Consider the following 22850-nt stretch of genomic DNA (forward strand, 5'->3'; position numbering starts at 1 on the left):
CTTAGTTTGAGGGTGTGGTGTAGTTGGCTAAGAAAGTTTTTGATCAGTTTTAGTTTGTACAAATTGGGTTTTGTTTATTTTCATTCCTTTCTTTTTCTGTTCGTGTAAATGATCTTGTTTCCTTGATAATGAATCTAGTCTTTTGCTATTATTTACTTTCTACCCAGTTCAAGTTTTTTGTTGGATTTGCAACTTTGGATGAATTGTAGCCTCAAATTAAGTTCCAAAGAATAGCTTATAAGATTTATTAAAAAGAAAAAAGTTATTATCAAGTGAATAGAAAGGTTTCCTAACTAGAATCATATGTCCCAACAAGTTCATATCCTCATGTCAAATCAATCATATTCCAACAACTAATATACAAAAGTTATTTTACTTTTATGATTATTCCTTTTAATTACATTACAATTATTAATTAGATTGAGACACTATTTGGACACCTAAAATAGGAATGATGATATCGTGCTTTCTGGTTAAGCGCGCTGTTATGAAAGTGCCAAGTTTTACAAGTGTTTGTCACATGTTTATTTTTCTGATTTCTGGTATAAGTGTTAAGTGGTAAGAAAAATAAAAACGAATGTAATAGGCAACAAAATATTAGACAAGAATATGATGTTTCATGTTTAGAGCTTTCCGGATTGAGGACATGATTTGAGACACAAATATTTGTAATGCTGGAATAGAAATTTGCTTCCATCACCTGGATGCGATTCTCTCAAAAATCCAATACTAAATAAGATTATGACACATGTCAAAATATTCTTTCAAACACTCATAATTTTATATTATTTTTAAATAAAAATAAATAAATAAAGTTTAAAAAAATTTTAACCACATATCTTAGTAATGGCTCCCATCACGATAAATAAGTAATATCCATTAAAAATACAATTTATATTTAAACTTTTATTATTTTTGTTTAAATATTATTAGGCAACATGATATTCATATCTCTGGGATAACGTATTTCTCCTTTACTCGCAGAGCACAATTTTACACTTTTATTAATATTTCGATTATTACATTTTTCAGACAAATATAAGACAGTGTAGCACTAATTTACAATTTTCAGTGCAATTTGACATGCCATATAGTTCATCTGCACCTACCTAATTTACTTCAGAATTGGGTAACGATACACAATAAAAAGTGAGACTTGAGTCAGTATTATTCATCTGAGAGCGAGGGTGATTAACTGTTAGATAATTTTAAATTGACATGGACTATTTAGTAATTATTCATGACAATCAATAACAACATTAAATTATTGCAAAGAGAATTCTGATTACTATGATTTTTTCCTTTCCTTAAGCTAGGAGAATGGTCATATCAAAGTGTAAAACTGTGGAGCTAGACTCCTCTCCATTATTGGATAGGCCAATTAATAAAAAATACATGAAAAAATTAAAAGATAATAACATTTTTATCTTTTACTTTAATTGTTATTACATTGTTATCTTTAAAATACACTAAAAACTATAAGTATCATTTCCAATAATAAAGATGAGTCTGACACTGGTCATTCAAATTAAGTGTATGATTGGCTAATTGCAAAGCAAGAATGTAACAAGTTGTCTTAAAATAATAGACAATAATTAAGAGGAAAAGTGGGTATATGAACTGTGTTGTTCATAGTAGTTTTATTATTAGATTAAATTATATTGACATCCCCTAAGTTTTAGTAAAATTATATAAATTATCATTCACTTTTCTACACCTACACAAATCTCCATTGTTTTTATACTTTCATTACACTGGTAACATCTGCATAAGAAATAAGTGTAATCTTTTAAACAAAAAATGTGATAAATGCAATTAAGTTAAACAAAATAGATATATTGTGTAGACAAGTTTAAGTAATATACAAATCAATGTATCTTTATTATTTTTGGTTACAAAATGCATCAACAATTCTAAAGAAATATTGTTTAAATAGCTCTTATAATATAGTGTAACGAACCAAAAATAATAAAGAAATATTGACTCATATATTATTTCGACTTGTCTCCACAATATATTATGTTTTGTTTAACTTAATTGCATTTATCACATTTTTTGTTTAAAAGATTACACTTATTTTTTATGCAGGGGTAATCAGTGTAATGAAAGTATACAAATTAAGGAAGATTTTTGTAGGTGTAAAAAATAAGGGGTAGTTTGTATAATTTCATTAAAAATCTGGGATCAGTATAATTTACTTATTGTTATTATTATTATCCGAATGTATTCTTCCCTCGACAGAATCCGACATGATTAAACAAATGTCTTTTTTGTTTGTAATACCAATGTCTTTGAATATTACGTTTGTACTAGTACATTGTATGAAGGACTTCCCGTTTAAGAGATTCTGTGCACTGCAATTTTTCTTCAAATATACAAAACAATCAATAAATCTATTACGTATATCATTTTCAATTCTACTTAGCAGCCTAACAAAAGTTAATTTACTTGATCTATAAGGGTATTGCCCATGTACAATCACAAACTAAATACAATATCACAATGAGTTGTTTTGTGTATACTCATTTGGAGACAATCATTTGTAGGACTCGCTAAAATTTACAAGATTTTTATCTAAAACATTACTAATAAAACATATAACACTTGAACTGGTCCTTTGATATATTTCCAAAGGTACACCATCTAAAGAATCTTAAAGCTGGTTCAGTTTAGAGAGACAAGTAGCAATAAACTAAGAACTTTAAGGATCAATGATGTTTGGATATGTACACATAGTTATCAGAAGCTGGTGGGTTGCACCTGGGACTGGTAGGAGCCACGATTGAATGTATTCAAAATTATAGTAGTGCATTCATTAAAAAATGGTAATGTTCGGTAGCTGAACTTCAACTTAAAGAAAAAACAAATATCTTAGTCTTTGCTAGTCATGAAATTTAACGTTTTTTTTTCACAAACAAGGTGAAGCATGAAATATTGGCCAATAATAGAATACAACAAAGAGGTTTGACCCAACATTAACAATTTAACACTAACAGTTTAACACGCATAATAATAATAAAGAAAGGGTAAGCAGCAGGGTAAGAAATCAAGGTCAAAATCGTCAACAAATGCCCAATGATTCAAATCAAAATCATAACCCCATGAGAGCTTTCTTACTAAAACTTAATTAAAAATGTGCTACAATCTTATTAAAAAAAAGAAGGGGCGTTCTTGTAAGTATAATTCAATTTTTAGCTTATGTATAAATGTTTCAAAGCAAAACTCTTGTATACTATTACAATGCAAGACTTGAAGTTAAGCTAGAAAGTAAAGGCTAGATTATCTTCTATCCCAAAATTTATCCTAAGTTTGTACCACTATATATATGTACCATTTATTTCTTATTAGTCAACAAATAAAACAAGAGTTAAATTTATATTGATTTTATATTATTTGATCAATGAAATTGAAAGAATATATAGAATGATACACATTAAGACAGAAGATTTACTCGAAGGAAACTATAGGTTGTGGTGGCAATAACGAGAAGGGCTCTGATCAACACTAGTAACTTGTCCAACTCCAATAGGATTTGTAGCCGTTTGATTCAAAAGAGGGGCCAAGTGAAGTTTGGGATTATGATGGGATTGTTTCACAGTGTCTCCTATATCACTTCATGTATTGATGAACTAAAGAGTTGTACAAATCTCCTAATTTGTTTGCTGATTAATGATATATTAAGATCATACATTGTTTTTTTTCTTTATACCATTTCATTCATTATTCTAGCTTCTATCTACTTTTTCATTAAAGTTTGTATCAAATAAATATTAAATTAATTTTTTAAAAATAACAATATTATATATGATAATATTTGATTTGTTGAATATAGAGGGATAAAATTATTTTGATATAGATTATTTTTGTTGGTCATGTTGATGAAGTAATCCACGTTTACATTCTAAATTTATAAGTGAGAAATCCTACAACAAGAACATATGACACTGCATGTAACTTTTACCTATACATGGATGCACACATTTTGCATCCATTTTAATTTATCTTACAAATTATTAAAACCAAAAGCTAGGTACTAGTCATAAATGGAATGACGAAATTCTAAATGTTGTGAAGAAATGGATCAGATCCTATGGTTATTATTAACAAATTTAAAAATGTAATTTTTATAGGACTATCAGATGAAGCATAGCTTATGTTGCTGTTGCAAATCCTTCTTCAGAGCCACCGAACACTTGGTTAAGGATCATTGCTAAGCGAATTCCACCTTGTGCAATTCGTTTCATCACATATGGCATTCTTGAGTTAAAGTAATCATCTGTAAAAGCATCATACCACAAATTAAAGTCATGAATTCATAAATCTTACAACTAATTATAATGATTATGCTCAACTCTCTCCAATAAAATCATTATAAGTTTCGGTATTATTTGTAGGAACGGAAGCCCAAATCCAAACCCGAACCATCCGGGATTCAAAAAATAAATAACATTCACGACCTAATACCTAACGTTATTTCCCTGACCCCACATATATATATAAATAAATATATAAGGGCAGCTTAATAAAACTTTTATATAACCTTATTAATGTATATATGTGTATAAGGGGCGGGTTCTGGTTCGAGGCGGATACTAATACCAAACTTAAATGAGATTGAAAAAATAAACTCAAATTCAATCACAGTAGATAGTCTCCATCAAATTCAGGTCTAATTTGAGAGAACACCCACGGATTATATTGTGATCCATGCACATTTGAGCTAAAAAGTAAAAAACTACACATTTTCATGTTAGTGACTAATTGTACCTGCAAGAGTTTCTCCCGATTTCACTCCGTTGTAACCCCATTTGCAAGCTATTTGTATGCTCTCTTTGGCCCAACTACATCATTCAAAAAACAAAAAAAAACTGATGTGAGGAATTTGAGCATTAAATGTGAGAGACAAAGAGATTATAAAGAGAGGGAGAGTTCACCTATTTACACATTCAGAGATATCATTACATTGTTGCCAAGATGAAACATCATCTGACCATGTCCCCTGTATAACATATGTAACAAGGATGTAAAATATCATTACATATGATTGAATATAATTTTATTCCTTGTAGTTTTTCACTATTTTGATTTTATTCCCTATTTTAGAAGTTTGGTTATGATTTATGAACCCTTATATTTTCCTTACAGAGTTGTATTAAGCCTTAAAAATGAATTTGTTGTATAAAAGGTAAGAATTAGTGATATATTGAATCTTACATCAGTATAGTTCCTCTCAATGTCTTTTAGGAGTAGACTCACATCTTTGTCATAATAATCTGCTAGTGCCGTGAGAATAATTTCCCTGTCCCACACCTAAAGATAAGCATACAAAATAAGTTGTTACGTGAAGTAGTGATTTCCAATTGGCTCATTCTAGACCTGTTAGCATCTTCTGTGACAATAACTCAGCCCTACACATAGCTGCAAATCCTATTTTTCATGAAAGAACAAAGCACATTGATGTGGATTGCCATGTTGTTAGAGAAAGAGTCCTTAACAACACAATACATCTTCTTCTCATCCACACTTCTCTTCAATTGGCTGACATCTTTACTAAATCATTATCTCCATCTCCATTCCTCAAGAATCTTGCCAAACTCAGCATCATTGATATTCATGCGCCTAGTTTGAGGGGGTCTGTGAAGAATGAAGACTCTACCAACCCAAAGAGCCCAAAGATTCAACCAATTGAAGAATAGATTGAAAATGATTGATTTAGGAAACTTTCCTCTTTTGCCATATTTTTGAAATTCTGTTATTAGTTTTATTTCCTTTTTAAGTAAGTTTGTTAATTCTATTAATTTTCTGTTGATAGTTCTTCTTGTATAAATATTGAGTAGGCTTAAGCTTGTAAATTCAATTCAATCAATAATAAAAAGTGCATCATTCAACATCTTCAAGTTTCTCTTCTTTCTTTGATTTTCTTTTCATTCACTCACTATTTCTTCTTCCTTCCTCCTCCTGCTATACCATGGGGAAAATTCTTTCACATACCATTTCATTAATTATTCTAGTTTCTATCTACTTTTTCACTAAAGTTTGTATCAAATAAATATTAAATTAATTTTTTAAAAATAACAATATTATATATAATAATATTTGATTTGTTGAATATAGAGGGATAAAATTATTTTGATATAGATTATTTTTGTTCGTCATGTCGATGAAGTAATCCACGTTTACATTATAAATTTATAAGTTAGAAATCCTACAACAAGAACATATGACACTGCATGTAACTTTTACCTATACATGGATATGCACACATTTTGCATCAGTTTTAATTTAGAGTTAATTACGTTAACATCGCTGAGTTTTAGTGAAATCATACACCTTACTCGTTATTTTTCTACATCTACACAAACCTCCCCTAGTCTTTCAGTACATTGACCACCCTTACATGAAAAATAATTGTAATTTTTAAATAAAAAATGTGATAAATGCAATTAAGTTAAACAAAATATAGTACATCCCTAATTTTTAGAATTGTTGATGCATTTTGTGACAAAAAATAATAAAGATATATTTATTTGTATAGGTATAGAAAAGTGGGAGGTAGTTTATATAATTTCGCTAAAACGCAAGAGTGTGAGTGTAATTTATTCTTTAATTTTTCATACAAATTATTAAAACCAAAAGCTAGGTACTAGTCATAAATGGAATGACGAAATTCTAAATGTTGTGAAGAAATGGATCAGATCCTATGGTTATTATTAACAAATTTAAAAATGTAATTTTTATAGGACTATCAGATGAAGCATAGCTTATGTTGCTGTTGCAAATCCTTCTTCAGAGCCACCGAACACTTGGTTAAGGATCATTGCTAAGCGAATTCCACCTTGTGCAATTCGTTTCATCACATATGGCATTCTTGAGTTAAAGTAATCATCTGTAAAAGCATCATACCACAAATTAAAGTCATGAATTCATAAATCTTACAACTAATTATAATGATTATGCTCAACTCTCTCCAATAAAATCATTATAAGTTTCGGTATTATTTGTAGGAATGGAAGCCCAAATCCAAACCCTAACCATCTGGGATTCAAAAAATAAATGACATTCACAACCTAATACCTAACGTTATTTCCCTGACCCCATATATATATATATATATATATATAAGGGCAGCTTAATAAAACTTTTATATAACCTTATTAATGTATATATGTGTAGAATGGGGATCACCTGTCCCACTTTTTTGTATCTCATTGTGTCCCAATCCAATGGAAAATTGTTATCTACTTAAAAAAAATCACAAAATGATAAAGTAACTTTTTTATGCTAGTTGGTAACGTTTGATTGACTTGGTACATGGGGACGTGGTTTTTTAGGGACAGAAGATCCTCCTTCTATGTGTGTAAGGGGAGGGTTTTGGTTTGAGGGCGGATACTAATACCAAACTTAAATGAGATTGAAAAAATAAACTCAAATTCAATTACAATAGATAGTCTCCATCAAATTCAGGTCTAATTTGAGAGAACACCCACGGATTATATTGTGATCCATGCACATTTGAGCTAAAAAGTAAAAAACTACACATTTTCATGTTAGTGACTAATTGTACCTGCAAGAGTTTCTCCCGATTTCACTCCGTTGTAACCCCATTTGCAAGCTATTTGTATGCTCTCTTTGGCCCAACTACATCATTCAAAAAACAAAAAAAAACTGATGTGAGGAATTTGAGCATTAAATGTGAGAGACAAAGAGATTATAAAGAGAGGGAGAGTTCACCTATTTACACATTCAGAGATATCATTACATTGTTGCCAAGATGAAACATCATCTGACCATGTCCCCTGTATAACATATGTAACAAGGATGTAAAATATCATTACATATGATTGAATATAATTTTATTCCTTGTAGTTTTTCACTATTTTGATTTTATTCCCTATTTTAGAAGTTTGGTTATGATTTATGAACCCTTATATTTTCCTTACAGAGTTGTATTAAGCCTTAAAAATGAATTTGTTGTATAAAAGGTAAGAATTAGTGATATATTGAATCTTACATCAGTATAGTTCCTCTCAATGTCTTTTAGGAGTAGACTCACATCTTTGTCATAATAATCTGCTAGTGCCGTGAGAATAATTTCCCTGTCCCACACCTAAAGATAAGCATACAAAATAAGTTGTTAAGTGAAGTAGTGATTTCCAATTGGAAAATTGAAGTTGGAAATATATATCATGGTTTGTTTGTTTTCTTTGACAATTATGAAAATGTTGCATTATTTTCATTAATTAATTGATGGAAAAAATTATGCAAATTTTAAAAGAAAGTTTTTTGTCTTTTTTACAAAATTTGAAATCAATAAGATGAATTGTTATAATAGAAAAAATGAACTGTGCAAATTTACATGATGCAGATTGGATTTGTGCCTAAACCAGCGCAGGTCTATTGAGTTTCCTCCTTCATCAGTGGTAAATCCAACATGCATTGGCTGAAACAAAAATCATTTTTAGTTCAGCACTTGGTAAGAAAATATAGCAAAAATGGACTTTGAAGAGATTTTAATTTCCACACACCTGATGTATATCTCCCATGAAGTGTGACAAAAACAATAAAGCCTCAGTCATATTATCTGCAAAATTAGAAGAAACTATAGGAATTAAAATGATGACAACAAATAAAAATTAAAGGGAAAATTTTACTCAGTAATAGAAAAATGTACTAATTGAATTGTAATAAAGTTTGGTTATTCTGTTAAGAAAATCTAGTTATGAAGTATGAACCAATAGTGTAACAAATCTTGTGTAATGAACTAAGCTCAAATTCTCCAAAGGGAAAAGAATTTAAAAACATGATCACTTACATCTTCTATCAGCAGTCCCTTCTCTATAGTGCAAAAGCTGAGAAGTGAAGTTTTTGACAGCACCAGCAACACACATATCTTTCACACCATGCTGATCATGGCAGTCCCCTAGGGTAACAGCAACAAATTTTACACTAATGTTTTATAGCTGAAAATTCGATAAGAACCTTATCTTAAGAGTAAACGGTCAAATTAGTCCTTCAAAAATATAGGATCAGTCACATTAGTTCTTCGATAGTATAAATTATATCGTTCAAATTGGTCTCTGACATCCGCTAGTGATAGCGCTGACAATTAAGGACTAATTTGAATGACTAAATGCAAACTATTGACTTTTTTAAAGCAATTTTCTACTTTTGGTCATTCAAAGGACTAATGTGGCAGACTCTGCACATACTAATTTGACCATTTACTCATTGGTTTGTTAATATATAACCAGTGCTTACTTGAATAAGTAAAGGAACAAGAATCATCAGGGGTGTCAATGAAATGAAGTGGACTTGTCCATCTATATTTGTACCAGTGCCTGATTTGGTCAGGCCATACACAAAGAGCTGATAAGTCACCTTCAACATATTCAGGTAACAATTGGGAAACAGCTTCTGATGCTTGAGGCTCCAAAAGTGCCTACCAATCAAATATTAAATGTCAATTGTATATACTTTTTATTGTCACATTTATCCAAAACAAGTTATAATGCTTCTATCTAATAGTTAATTGGTTAGCCTTAAAATTATGAAAACCAAATGAGCCATAATATTGAATTCATATATTTATTTTTATTATTCAGGTGGGTGGGGGTGCCAGCTATATTTCATAGGAATGAATTATAGTTTACCTGTGCAATTTGGCAAGTCATTGTATGACCCTCTTTGCTCCAAGAAAGGGCACCAGGTATAGTGATGAAAACAGCATTTAAGAACAAAATAAACCCAAATGAAAGAGACCCCCAAAAACCTCCAAGCCTATGCATCTCTTCAGATAAATGCTATTATCGGTTCGAATCACCTTGAACGTTTTGTTGTCACAAGACAGAAATATTATTACACATGAAATAAGCCTTTATAAGAATTAGTTTGTTAGACATTATATATATAGTTTATTAAGGAACATGATGTACCCAAAAAACAGAAAAAACAGGAGGAGTTTTTTAAAGAACACGTTAAGGGGTTTTCATTGAGTGTAAGATTTAAATACCTAGTTATTTAAGCATACTCAATAGTTAAGAACAAGCAAGGTGAGTATATTCTGGTATAAAAGGCAGCACCAAATTAAAGGTTGTGCAAAGTGCAATTATTTAACAAAAAATGAAATAGTTTTATGTATTAAGAGAGTTGAGTGAAGGTGGTGTTAACTTCTGGTACACTTGTGATCAATGCTAAAAGCAACATCTTGGTTATCTATATGCATCACAAGTCTACAAGCAATATGTTGGTTACCCACTTTGATCATAGTGGGGGCATATCCCCACAAATTTTTAAGAAAGTTATATACCATATATTTTTTCCTCTACTTTATGTTCATATTTATTGGTCTATTAATTTTAGGAGTTAGCTTTTTAATATTATATTAGTGAAAATTAGATGCAAAATTATATGACATAATTTGTTAAATGACTATATGGTTATTTATATGTAGAGATATTTTTTTGTAATATGGAAAATTAGAAAATTAACATTGAAATATATTTTTGATTCCTGAAAATATATGAAATTTGGTTTCAGTCCCTATGAATTATTTGTTTTGGGTTTTGGTCCTTTTGTATTTCAAAATTTTAGTTTTATTTTAGTGATATTTTGAGAATCATCTTTAATATTGATTGGACAGATAATGATAAATAAGTTGTTATTTTTGCACTTACATGATTGAAAAAGTGTTATATTATTCTATCTGAATGATAAAAGTGTCATAATTTTCTTTTTTATATTATTTGTATCTTTGTGATGTATTTATCTCTCTAATAATGAAGTTAATACTAACTCTATATCAATGACACATGTCATACTAATTGGTGATGGAGTAGATTGTGGTGTGTCACATCGATGAGAGAGACAAAAACTAAAATGATCAATTAAAATAGTGATAAAAACTAAAAAAATTATGGGAAACTACGATAAAATTTGATTATATTTCATGAATGGAAAACATATTTAAACTAAAAACCAATTAATGTTTTGAGAACTTATTATTGTAACATAATACTATTATTGTAACATAAGATTTTGTATATGGTTTACATTTCGTTAGGATTGAGTATCCCATATATATATATATATATATATATCCCATAGCTTGAAATTTCTAAATTTGTCACTAATCAGAGATCCTCGAGATTTCAAGCTTGAGCAGTTTGGTCTGAGAAGCAAACACGGTATAGGGTGGGTGACTTGCTTCTTTGGGCAACCTAACCAATAGAATAAGGAGGCAACCATTGAGGATAAAAAGTTTTGATGAGTCAAGTTTGAAGATTCATTAGGTCATAGGAAGCATCGTGACTTAAAAGACCACATACACATATTTATAAATTACCCATAACAATGCCCTTACATCATGGCTGATTTCAAATTCATTTTTCATATAGCATTTTTCTAAAATACTAGGTATGATGTGAAAGTATTAATTAATGGATGAGGATACAATTACTCATATATCCTTTTGTAGAAAGACAGCAGAATATTGAATAAGGTTATGTGAAAGAAGATTGTGAGGTAATTTCTCGTGCCTAGTCCAAAACAAGCATATTATATTATCATATACACGGCTCAATGACTATGTAAAAATGCAGACATTTGAGGAACAATGACCACAAAATATAGAATAGTCAAAGAATGTCAGGTTCATGTAAAATGACAAGTAAAAATGTATCAATTATTAAACTCTAGTGGGTACAAAATCAAGATGAAGTAAACACAATTAGATAAAGGAAGAAAAAAAGACTAAAAAATGAGTAGTCAGAATTAAAGTAAAATTTGGTACATAGAAGATGAAACAGAATAGAACATGATATTCTATACTAGTTAGTCTCTTTGATTCCCACTTTCATTGAAACCAAATTGTATACTTAATAATGTGGTCTTTTGTCTTATTTTGTTCACTGAATGCACCAAATACATAATAGAACTCATATTTTCTTCAGTTCTATGCTAGCATGTCTATCACATGCTACCTAAATCTCTGTGAGGTATATGAATAATCTGTGTATGCAATATTTCTAGCTCAATGAACAGGCAAACAAAGAAGTTAAGAACTACAATTGTGTTTCTTTACATTAGAAGAGTAAACTATACATAAATGTTCGTCAGATTATTTTATATTGAAGATTGGGCAATTGGGGCCTTAGAAGTAAAAATACGGTTGAGGATAGCTGCAAGTCGAACACCACCTTGAGCCAGCCTTTTCTCCACAACAGGCAGACGAGAAAGGAAGTACTCATCTACATGACAAAATAGTATAATAAATTATGAGAGGCCATACTTCAAAGAGGGTTCTTATGCTGGTTACAAAATTGTGCAAGGGTGGCAATCATCAAACATCCAATAACATAGAAAGAAACAGACTCGCTCAAGAGAAAATCAGTTTCTTTTCAAATCAATCAAGGAAACTCCTTTGAAGCTAAGAATCACAGAGGCTCAGAAAAGAAAGAAAAATCCCATAAAAAGATGACGACGAAGAAATTAGAAATCTCTAGCTAAAGGATATAGAGTTCCTGAAAAAAATATTGATAGATGATAAAGTAGGAAATACCTTTCAAAGTGCTTCCTGGTGTGGCATTCTTGTATGCAAACTTGCACGCTAGGCTAATGCTTTCAGATGCATACCTGAGTTGTCACCAATCAAGTCAAGAGATGTAATTTCTTTATATCAATTATCTAAGTTTTGTAATTACTAGTAATATGCTAATATGACAGATCAAGGGGAGCCCATGGCTGTCAAATAATCAAGCAAACATTTTGCAAGTGAAAAAGTACTATGATTAAGATAGGTAATTTCAATTTATCAATTCACTGTGTTTTCTCATGGGATAGAATCATGATAGCAAAGCCAACAAATTAATACAAAAATCTGTCATTATAGATGAAAATATTGATTGCCAAGCAAAAAAGTGTGACTAGTTACATCCTCGGTATGCAATCAGACAAAAGTTGAGTACAATGATAAAGAAAGTTGGACAGGAAATGTATAATGCATATACCCATCTGGACAAACTGTGTAGTTGTGTGCACAATGTTCCCAGACTGGTACATCATTTGACCAAGTTTCCTGCAGAAAGTATTAATAATCAATCTATTGGGTGTATTCATACAATGGGAGTTGAAAAAAATCTACCTTTTAATGCAAAACTTCCAACTTTGGAGTCCTTAACAAGTGAAAAACATCACTTTATCTGTGCTGGGTATCTGCACCATTTGAATAAATGCATAAAGCAAGAAAAAAAACTTACAGTAATATTCCTCTTAATAGCTTGTATCATAATTGAAAGATCTGAATCATAGAATGTTTTCAGAGCAGAATCAATAATCATGTCATCCCACACCTGGACGAAAACCAACATTACTGAACTTCATCAATTTAATCCATTTTTGGCAAGGACGTATTTCAAAAATGGGTGAATCTTTAGCTACAAATGCATAGCTATAGCAGGTGAGGATACAATAGGAATGTATTGTAGGCAGAGGATGGAGATCCACAACCACTGCCTTGCCCATCTAACCTCTTTCTCAGCCACAATCAATAAAGCAACAGCATATGAAATAAAATATCATATGGAGATCCAATGCAGGTAAGAAGTGTTTTAGGAAGCTGAGTTAATTGAGTCTAATAAAACACAAGATATAAAGGAAAAAAAACACATTCCCACTCAATCACAGACTCCATAAAGAATGGAAGGAAATGGCTAATAAAAGATAGTTAGGTTGCAAAATGGAAACCGCCTTCACAAACTAGCATACAATCTTGATTCTTAACACATACATGATGAAGATTTGTTTTCCTCCTGTACCAACGAACTGTTATTGAGTTTCCGCCCAGGTCTCCAGTGAAACCAACATGCAGAGGCTGCACCAGAAAATGGGATGAGATCATTTAAAACACAAGTTTGGAGGAGGAGAAACAATTTTAAAAAGATAGTGAGCCATGTCATTGTAATTTTTACACTGTACATATAGAATAGTATCATAACCCATTCCCACCAATCCTTTTTTTAAAGTTCCGAGCTCTCGCTTCCCAACTTACCAACTGTTAGGACTTAGGAGTCCCACGTTGAATGAAAAAGTAATCTTAATATGGTAATTAAGTCATGAGACTCGCTTACCTAGTGAACTAGTCTTTTGGACGAGCTCTCGTTTCCCAACTTACGGGTGCAAATCTGCTGTCCCACGCTTAGTGCCACTCCATATGCCATGACCTTGTGATTGGTTGAAAAAAAAATATGTAAGTTAAAATTTAATTTTTAAGTAATTTTCTGACCAATCACAAGGTTATGGCACATGGAGTGATACTAAGTGTGGGATAGTAGATGTGCACCCCCCAACTTACCAACTATTAGGAGTCCCACATTGAATGAAAAAGTAAGCTTAATGTGGCAATTAAGTCATGAGGCTCTCTCACCTATTGGACTATTCTTTTGGACTAGGCTCAATGAAAGTACCAATTATTAGGAGTTAAGAATATGAGGAGAGCCCAATCCGAAAGACTAATCCATTAGGTGGGAGAGCATCGTGACTTAAGTACCACATTGAGCTTACTTTTCACTCAATGTGGAACTCCTATCACTAACCAATAAGGAAACTCAAACTCAGGATGCCATTCATTCAAATCAAGGACAAAGAATACCAAATCATATGTACTTTCTAAAACAAGTATATATTATGTTGTTCATTATATTTTGAACAAGGAAGCAGGAAGAACAAACCTGATGAACATCCCCAACAAAATGTGACAAGAACATAAGTGCCTCTGTCAAATTGTCTGTAATTGATAAAGAATAATAAATTAAAGGGCCTATCATCCTATGGAATGAGTAATTCAAGAATCTAAATCTGTCAAATGCTTACAGCTTAATACAGATGCAGAGTTCGCATAAGCTGACTTGAGTTGCATTGTATAGTTGTATATTGCTCCAGTTACGCATCTATGTTTATGTCCATAAGAATCATGACAGTCTCCTATAAGAATCATGGCACGGTTAGTAATTTATGAATTGCATGGCCATTGAGCAGTCTAAATATGCAATATAGTTGGTAAAACACTTTCATGCATACTGTACTGAAAAGCCAAAACTTACTGCAATATTCATAATTACACTTGAAATCTGGTGTATCAATATAATGCAAAGCACTACTCCAGCGGAAGTGGTAATTGTGGCGAACCTCGTCCGCCCAAGCGCAAACTGCAGCAAGGTCACCTTCAGCAGAATCTGGAAGCAGTTGTTTCACTGCAAATAGAGCATCTTCACTGAGATACTCCTTGAAAAATCCAAAAATCTTTATGATCAGCAATAAGCACATACAGCAATCTCTGTATAAACTTATATCATGAAACTCAACCCCTTTAGACTACCTAATCCATAGTCCATTCCATACTCAAATTTAAATCGACCCTTCATCTAATTATCGATAAATCATATTTATTGTTCTTGTCATACTTTTCACTTCATATGAAACTGAAACATATGGGATACCAATAGGCTCAGCCCTCAAGAGTACTTGTGCAAACACTAAGGGCTTGATATTTTGACTTAAAAAGGTAATAACACAAAAGTGGATTTGGAAAAGGTGATTTTATGAGAAGCTAGAAATACAGTTTCTAAAAAAGTTCCTTTTTTCCAGCTTCTACTTCATTGCAAAAGCGCAGCCAAAGCAAATTCTCAAGTGCTGGAAGTGGTTTTTAATCAAAAAATCACTTTTTTGTGAGGAAAAAACTTAAACCTAAACGGGGGACCTAAAGTGAATCAAAATATGAATCCAGAATTAAATGATAAACTTAAAATTTCACAACTTTGGGCCACACAAAAATGAAAAAGTGAAAAGTAGTGGCTACCTGTGTTATTTTACAAGTTGCATAGTGACCCTCCTTTCCCCAACTAAGAACTGCTGGCACTGGAATCAACAGCAGAAGAATGAGCAGTATCACATTCCACATTAGATTATGCCATTCACCCATATCACTAACACAAATTTAACAATACCAACAAACACTTCGGAATCTGAAATCTGAAATGGAAACAATTCCAATCAAACTAGATTACTGGGCACATTAACATGGACGAAATTATTGCATGAATGTTTGATCAGTGCAAAGAACTCAATTTCCTAAAATACACAATCCCCATTGAGAAGTTGGGTCCTAGATTTGTGCAAACGCCATTAATTTTGCAAATTTCAACGTATATCAGAGGTTACGAACAAAACCCTTGAATAAAGCCACTTTCAGTTCTCTACATTTTTTAAACCCAAACAACTTTTTATTCTTATCATGATTTTTTTTTAATTTGGCAAATGAATTTTTCATAATTTATTTCACATTTTTATGTTTCATTATCTTTTACTTTTTAAGTTTAAAAGTATTTCTATTTGTTTTTAAACAATAACTATATAAAATTTAAGTTACTTGACAAGAAAATTTACATTTATATAAAACTTATGTATATCAATAAATGTATGTTTGCAAATTCTATTACAAATTTATAATTTTAAGCTTATAAAATGTATCTTAGGATACACATTAAAATACATTTAAACAATTCCTAATACAAATTCTCATTTTTTTTAAATAAAAAAGTAGCACAGTGTCTTCAAATATATTGAAAGAACCAACATGTGTTGATTCAAGTGATACATGTTTGATTTTCCTTAAGCAAGATCTTGGGTTCAAGTCTTATGGATAGAAAAAATACATGCTGAAAGAATTAATCCCACATATTTGTAGATGTTTCAGGTTCGGACATGATTGTTCCAATGTGAAGATGGGTGGAAAACCAAAAAAATAATATTGAAAGAAAAATGGTAAAAAGAATGATTAGTTCTTTACTTCTTTTCCATTAAACTTACTCATGTTAAATATAATGATTAATAACATGTGTAACTTGATTTATTATCTGAGGGGGAAAATGTATAGTAATACTTTTTTATATTGTGGATGAATTATTTATCATTCATTTTTAATTATTATTAATTCTTAAATAAAAGTAATACAAATAAATAGTAACTAATATATGGATTGTGTATAAATTTTCACACTATCATTACATAGATATTAAAATCAAGTAAATATTACTATCAAACTCATAAGAGTCAATAAACGTAAATAGTTGGGGAAAGTGTGTTTCTATGGGCCAACTCTCCATTTCCACTTAGCTTCAAGAATGAGAATGGTTTTGCATTTCCACTTCAGGGATGAGATAGTTTTGCGCTTTTGCATTTCCACTTCAAGAATGAGAAGTGTTTTTTTTGGTTAAGCCTGCTATTCAAGTTAAATTCAACTGTATCAAAGTGAAAGTAGGACCAACTGGCCGGTTCAATTGGACCAACTTTTTATTTAATGAATAACTTTTTGTTTTATAAAGAATTAAAGTGGTTAGAAAACTATCTAGTCCAAATTTAATATATTTATATAGCATTATTATAATAAGAGTTTAAAATCTATATATTGATAGTATTTTTTTTACATTGTCAGCACATCATCTACTATTGATTTATATTACTTTTGTTTGAGAGTGAATATAATTAATAAAACAATTAGATAATTTGTGAACAATGTAAAAATCATTTACATTTTCAACATATATATTAAATCATAAAAATATACAAAACCATGAAAGTGTAGCATATCTAGAGAGAAAAATGTGAGCTACCCTAATGAGTTCTAGTGCTCCTTTAAAATTTTGGGCCTCAACAACTCCATTTATGTGTATTCACACCACCCACTAGCTAGCCAGATATATTGTCAACATTCTTTTCAATAGTGAATCACATATTCTCAATATTATTTCATTCTTTGTATTTGGTCAACAAGATATTTTCATATGAATTAAAAGAAGAATTTTAAAAATTAAAAGTAATAAAAAGTAACATTTTGATTAGTCCGAAATAGGAATAAGGACCATCTCCATTAATAGAGAGACAAATTATTGTTTTTACTCATATTTTTAATGTTAAAAATGTGCTTTCATGATAAACAAAATGATAAAAGTGTTATTATATGTTGCATTTTGTATGACATTTGCATTTTCATTAACAGAGAGAACCGTAATAGAGAATAAGACATTATTTAGTACCAATAATCTCTATCCCACTTATACATCCTTGCATATATATGACTAAGGCATTTTACACGGAAGTTCTGTCCATTAGATAATAAAATCTAGCCAATATCAAGTTTTATGTCCTTGTCCATGAGCGAAGCCCGTTTTATATGACTAAGATTGATAATGTTTTTCTTTACTTATATCAAATAAAGTATTTTTTTCGTTATCCTAGATTTGAGAGAAGGAATTAATGGATACTTTTGTGATTTGGCATCTCTTCCCCTGGCCTCTTGATTATTTTAAACAATGACATGCATCAAAATATATTCCCTGTTCATATTTAAATATATTGAGACAGAAATTATTGAAGAGTGACAGTTTTTTCCCTCATGCACACAGCCAGAATTGAAGACATGCATTGAAGATGATTTTGATTTCTATTTTATGTGTATTTCTTTACCTTCTTTCCAAATCTAGCATTAAATTAGCTTAGTTGCAACCTACTAATCCAAATAATTCAAGTTTGTAGTGTCTTGTCACTAAGCAATAATGCACAACAGTCTTAATCATAACTGTGTAATCATCAAAATAATTAACGATTGAACAGTTGAAGTTGAGGCCCCAAATTCATATTCATTAAAGATGAGTGGAGGTAGCTAGGATTCATCCTAAAATAGGGTATGAACTGCCGAAAATGTAGACCTCAGAGAAAAATAATGAAGCTAGTTCAAACTAATTAGGTAAGGTTAGGTTCAAAGATCTCTTACGTTAGAAAGAACAAAAAGATGGTCGTTTCTCATGGCAATGAAAATATAAAGTTGGTCATTTAACGGGAACATGTCTTCTCCATTAATGGAGAGATAATTGATTGTTTTTACTCATATTTTTAATGGTAAAAATGTAATTTCACGATAAACAAAATAATAGAAGTATTATTACATGTCGTTTTTTGTGTATTATTGTGTAACACTTGTCTCTCCATTAATGAAGAGAATCCGTACTCATTTAAGGAGATTGCTCAATAATGTCTTACAAGAATAACAAATGCCAAACAAATAACTGTAGTTGTTGAATAATATGAAATGTTCCTCATGATTTCCTACATGCATGTACTTTGATTTTCATATATTCAGATGTAACAAGCTTGTTATAATCAGATTGTCTCATTAGAATAACATGGTCTCATCTTTGTATTATATTATGATTAAATGGTGAATATTTATATTAAAGAGCTCAAAGATAACAACGTTGATGACTTTACTGCTAGATCCAAATTATAATAACTAATAATTATGGACTAAACTATAATAATTAATACTGAATATACTCAGCAATAACATTAAATAATTTTTATGGAAAATATGTTAAGTGAAATATTGATAAACATTTAAAAAATATTTAACAACATGCCAAAATATTCATTTTTCTATTTTTTTAAGGGGAGTAGTTGGGATGAGGAGGACCCTATCCGTTCATCCGGGTTGGTCCAATCATGGTCGACTCTGAATATGGTCGGGTTTCATCTAGTCTTGAACTGAGAGGTTCAAAAAATAGATCATGACAATATTTAGGATTGAGTAAAAGGCATACATGACTCAACCCAATCTGTTTCATGACTACTTATTCATCATATTTGTACGTGTGTCTACTCAATTGTCAATTGTGTACATAATAGATGATTAACAAAATATATACATATATCATTTCATATGTCAAATTGCATATTTATAGGAATAAAAAATATTTTATTTAAAAGAGTCATACATTATATTTAATTTGATTTATAGTTGGGTTCAGGTTCAAAGCAATGTTATGAAACCTCAGCCGAACATTAAAGTGGAAGATATCATGTATTATATTTAAACAATTTAAACAGTTAAAATTTCTGATCAGACTAGTTGATTTCATTTATAATTAATAATTTTTATTTATAAATACATAATTATATATAAATGCATATTTTTTTATAATTAATAATTAATGAATTAACAGCTTTTAAGTTCTTTTTTTATTAGAGTAAAACAAAATATTAGAGTAATATTCCATTTTTTAAATTTCAACTAAATTGTTTGATTCAGTTCTCAATTTAATTGGATTTAATTAGGTTTAACACGTTTTAATCGGAGTTTCCCTAATTCAAAGTGGTCAAATCTATGATTTGGTTAATACTACAAACTAAAATCATTTTCAGATTTGCTCAAAAGTTATACTGTCTAGACCGGTTCGGTTCCCACAATACCAATTCAAAGGCTATTCCCATTAATGTCTAGGATGGGGATCTGCTGTCCCTAAACTTATCCTCAACTCTGTCTCTAACTAATCATAATGAAGTAAAAATTGATAAAGTCATGAATATTAAATTTTTTTGACTGACAAGACATAATATGATTAGTTCGGAATAAGCTTTGGGACATATTTTAAGACAATAGATCATTATCTTAATATCTAACCTTATTTAATAATTAAATTTTAATTGAAATATATTTAGTATTTTGTAGTGCATCGGTCCTCTTTCTTCATATGTGAGTTTACATTGAAAAAATACCTTAGACGACATGCAACTGCTACACGTCGATGCCGTAAGCAGCAATAATAATATGTGTGAGCTCACACGCAACGCAACCCTGCCCCGCCTTTCTCTTTTCCCCATACAATGCATCGTACCACACCTGATCGCATTTCACGCTTCAATTTCTTGCTCTACAAATCAAACCCTCTCACACCATTTCTTCATTCAATCCCTCCTGTAAGCCCTCCTCTCTCTATCTCTATTTGCATAATCATTCATAAAGCTTAACTCTGTTCTTTTCATTTCTGAACTAGAATTTGCCATTGCCTTTTCATCCTCTTTATTTGTTTGTTCTCCATCGTGTTTTGTTGCCATGAAAATTTAAGGCATGTCTCCAAACCCACAACTCCCAAGTTTTCTTGTTAACCATTTTTCCCTGTATTTTTCAATCTGGAAGAAAATTAGAGAAACCCAGAATGCATTCTCGATGTTTAGTTGTTTGTCTGATATAAAGTTTAGATTTTTTGAATTTTTATTGTTTTGGGTCAGCTTTGGAGTCTTTAACTTTTTATTTTTTGCATTTTGATGTGTGATGCAATGTACTATTCATCTTAAGATACCTTTGTGCTGTTGTTTATATCATAATCCTAGCATGATTTTCTGACTGTGTTTTTTGGTTATGCTATGCATTTTCTTCAGTGAAGAAGGAATCCTTATCTTTTGCGCGTGTCCCGGTCTCTTCTCCAATCCTCCACCATTATAGAAAGTATTGTGTAATTTTATACCTGCTTAGATTGTAGTCATTTACCTATGTCAATTAGTATGGAGGTTAAGCTGTGGAATGAGAAGCGGTAGAGAGAAATGCATGACAGCTTTGCCACTGAGAGACTTGAGAAAGCTTATGTTAGAGAGATAATCTCACCACATGAGTATGATTTTGAGTGCCAGAAGCTAATACCTCATTTCAAAACAATAGCTTCAACACTCAAAGAAATGGTGGCTAGCATCGAACGATTTGCAGACACTTATAAGATAGAGTGCCTAGTCGGAATTAACTGCCTTGTGATTTTTGGTGTGCCTGCCAATGTCGAGCACCACCGTGTGGCTGCTGCTGCCGATACATCCACCCCAACCTCCATTGTAGCGGAGTGTGTGCAAAATTTTATTACATCAATGGATTCCTTGAAACTTAACATGGTAGCTGTGGATCAGGTGCACCCGCTGCTCTCGGATGTTTATGGTTCGCTCAATAAGTTGATGATCTTGCAAAAATGAAGGAATGGATTGCAAGCTTATCGAAGATAGGGGCAGCTGCTTCACTTTGACCTTGAATCTTCTTACAATTCCTTTATGGCAGCCCTGCCCAATGCTGGTACATGATTGAGTGAGGGGTGCTTGTATAAACTAAATTGGATTGTCCTTATTTTTTCCTTTTTGTTTACTGATATTGTTTATGGAAGAAGAATTTTCCATTTGGTGACAGCTTAAGCCTGTAAAATTTTAAGGGTGCATATATACGAATTGTAGGTTTATGCTTATAATGGATGCTTTTGGTTTATAGTGTGAACGAGCTTTGAGCTTTGGTTTTCTTATCTGTATAAGATAGATATCAACCCTACATTCCTAACCAGTACCTAGATGTAGCAAAGGTCCTCTAGATAGTTAATTTTGAATGGCGTAGAAATGGCTTTTTTTAATGTCTAGGACTTGGGCTAATCATCAAAACCTATATAAATCACATGGTTATGCAGTGATTGGCTTGATCATTTTAAAAATATAGGCTTCAAAGATGTCCAAGGTTACTTAAAAATCTGTGTTAAGTTGTTACCAAGTATTCAAATCTAAATAACATCTACAGCCAAATTTGACTAATAGACTTCATAAATATTTACTTTTTGTCCCTTTTTTATCAGTGATTTAAATTGCTGTTAGCTAGCAAGATTGTATTAGAAACAATCTATGTAGGTGTGTAATTTACACCAAGATGATTAAGCAATGATGGCTGCAATGTTTTGGAAATGAATGTTTGAATAGCAATGGTTAATACATGGTATTGAAGGTGTAATTTACAACAAGATGATTAAGCAATGTTTGAAAATGGACATGTTATGCTGTAATTCTTGTAAAGAAGGAAGCTGATTTTTTTTGAATGTATCGGGTTCAAAACTATCAGCCTACTATTATTACAATGTTGTCAAGTAAGAAAAAAATGAACAAAATTGTTCTATCCTATATATCCTTTAGGAGTTAGACTCCTCTCCATTATTAGCAAGGACTGTCAGTTT

The 22850-nt window shown here is 31.0% G+C and overlaps 3 protein-coding genes and 1 pseudogene across 4 annotated transcripts; 1 reads left to right on the forward strand and 3 right to left on the reverse strand.

Moving 5' to 3' along the window:
* Positions 1–3879: 3879 nt before the first annotated feature.
* Positions 3880–5605, reverse strand: LOC109338633 (endonuclease 1-like). Its single transcript, XM_019575906.1, has 5 exons — positions 5552–5605; positions 5215–5310; positions 4935–4999; positions 4768–4841; positions 3880–4276 (listed from the first exon to the last, which is right to left on the reverse strand). Exons 1-5 carry the CDS (start codon positions 5603–5605, stop codon positions 4152–4154), a joined length of 414 nt encoding a protein of 137 aa, XP_019431451.1. The 3' UTR covers positions 3880–4151.
* Positions 5606–6633: 1028 nt separating this feature from the next.
* Positions 6634–9879, reverse strand: LOC109338636 (endonuclease 1-like). 2 transcript variants are annotated; one of them, XM_019575910.1, is made up of 10 exons: positions 9651–9879; positions 9259–9439; positions 8813–8920; positions 8526–8581; positions 8357–8440; positions 8012–8107; positions 7732–7796; positions 7565–7638; positions 6762–6886; positions 6634–6722 (listed from the first exon to the last, which is right to left on the reverse strand). In XM_019575910.1, the coding sequence occupies exons 1-9, from the start codon at positions 9783–9785 to the stop codon at positions 6762–6764; spliced, it is 924 nt and encodes a 307-aa protein (XP_019431455.1). In that variant the 5' UTR covers positions 9786–9879; the 3' UTR covers positions 6634–6722. The 2 variants fall into 2 exon arrangements, with proteins under 2 accessions (XP_019431455.1, XP_019431454.1); XM_019575909.1 differs by lacking the exon at positions 6634–6722 and having other exon boundaries at positions 6757–6886.
* Positions 9880–11868: 1989 nt separating this feature from the next.
* On the reverse strand, positions 11869–16264 carry LOC109338638 (endonuclease 4-like). Its single transcript, XM_019575911.1, has 9 exons — positions 15851–16264; positions 15096–15276; positions 14866–14976; positions 14724–14779; positions 13784–13867; positions 13254–13346; positions 13005–13072; positions 12557–12630; positions 11869–12245 (listed from the first exon to the last, which is right to left on the reverse strand). Exons 1-9 carry the CDS (start codon positions 15971–15973, stop codon positions 12121–12123), a joined length of 915 nt encoding a protein of 304 aa, XP_019431456.1. The 5' UTR covers positions 15974–16264; the 3' UTR covers positions 11869–12120.
* Positions 16265–20642: 4378 nt separating this feature from the next.
* LOC109338632 lies at positions 20643–22142 on the forward strand (annotated as a pseudogene).
* Positions 22143–22850: the final 708 nt, after the last annotated feature.

The sequence above is a fragment of the Lupinus angustifolius genome, unplaced genomic scaffold (assembly GCF_001865875.1).
Source record: "Lupinus angustifolius cultivar Tanjil unplaced genomic scaffold, LupAngTanjil_v1.0 Scaffold_32_58, whole genome shotgun sequence".
Lineage (NCBI taxonomy): Eukaryota > Viridiplantae > Streptophyta > Magnoliopsida > Fabales > Fabaceae > Lupinus > Lupinus angustifolius.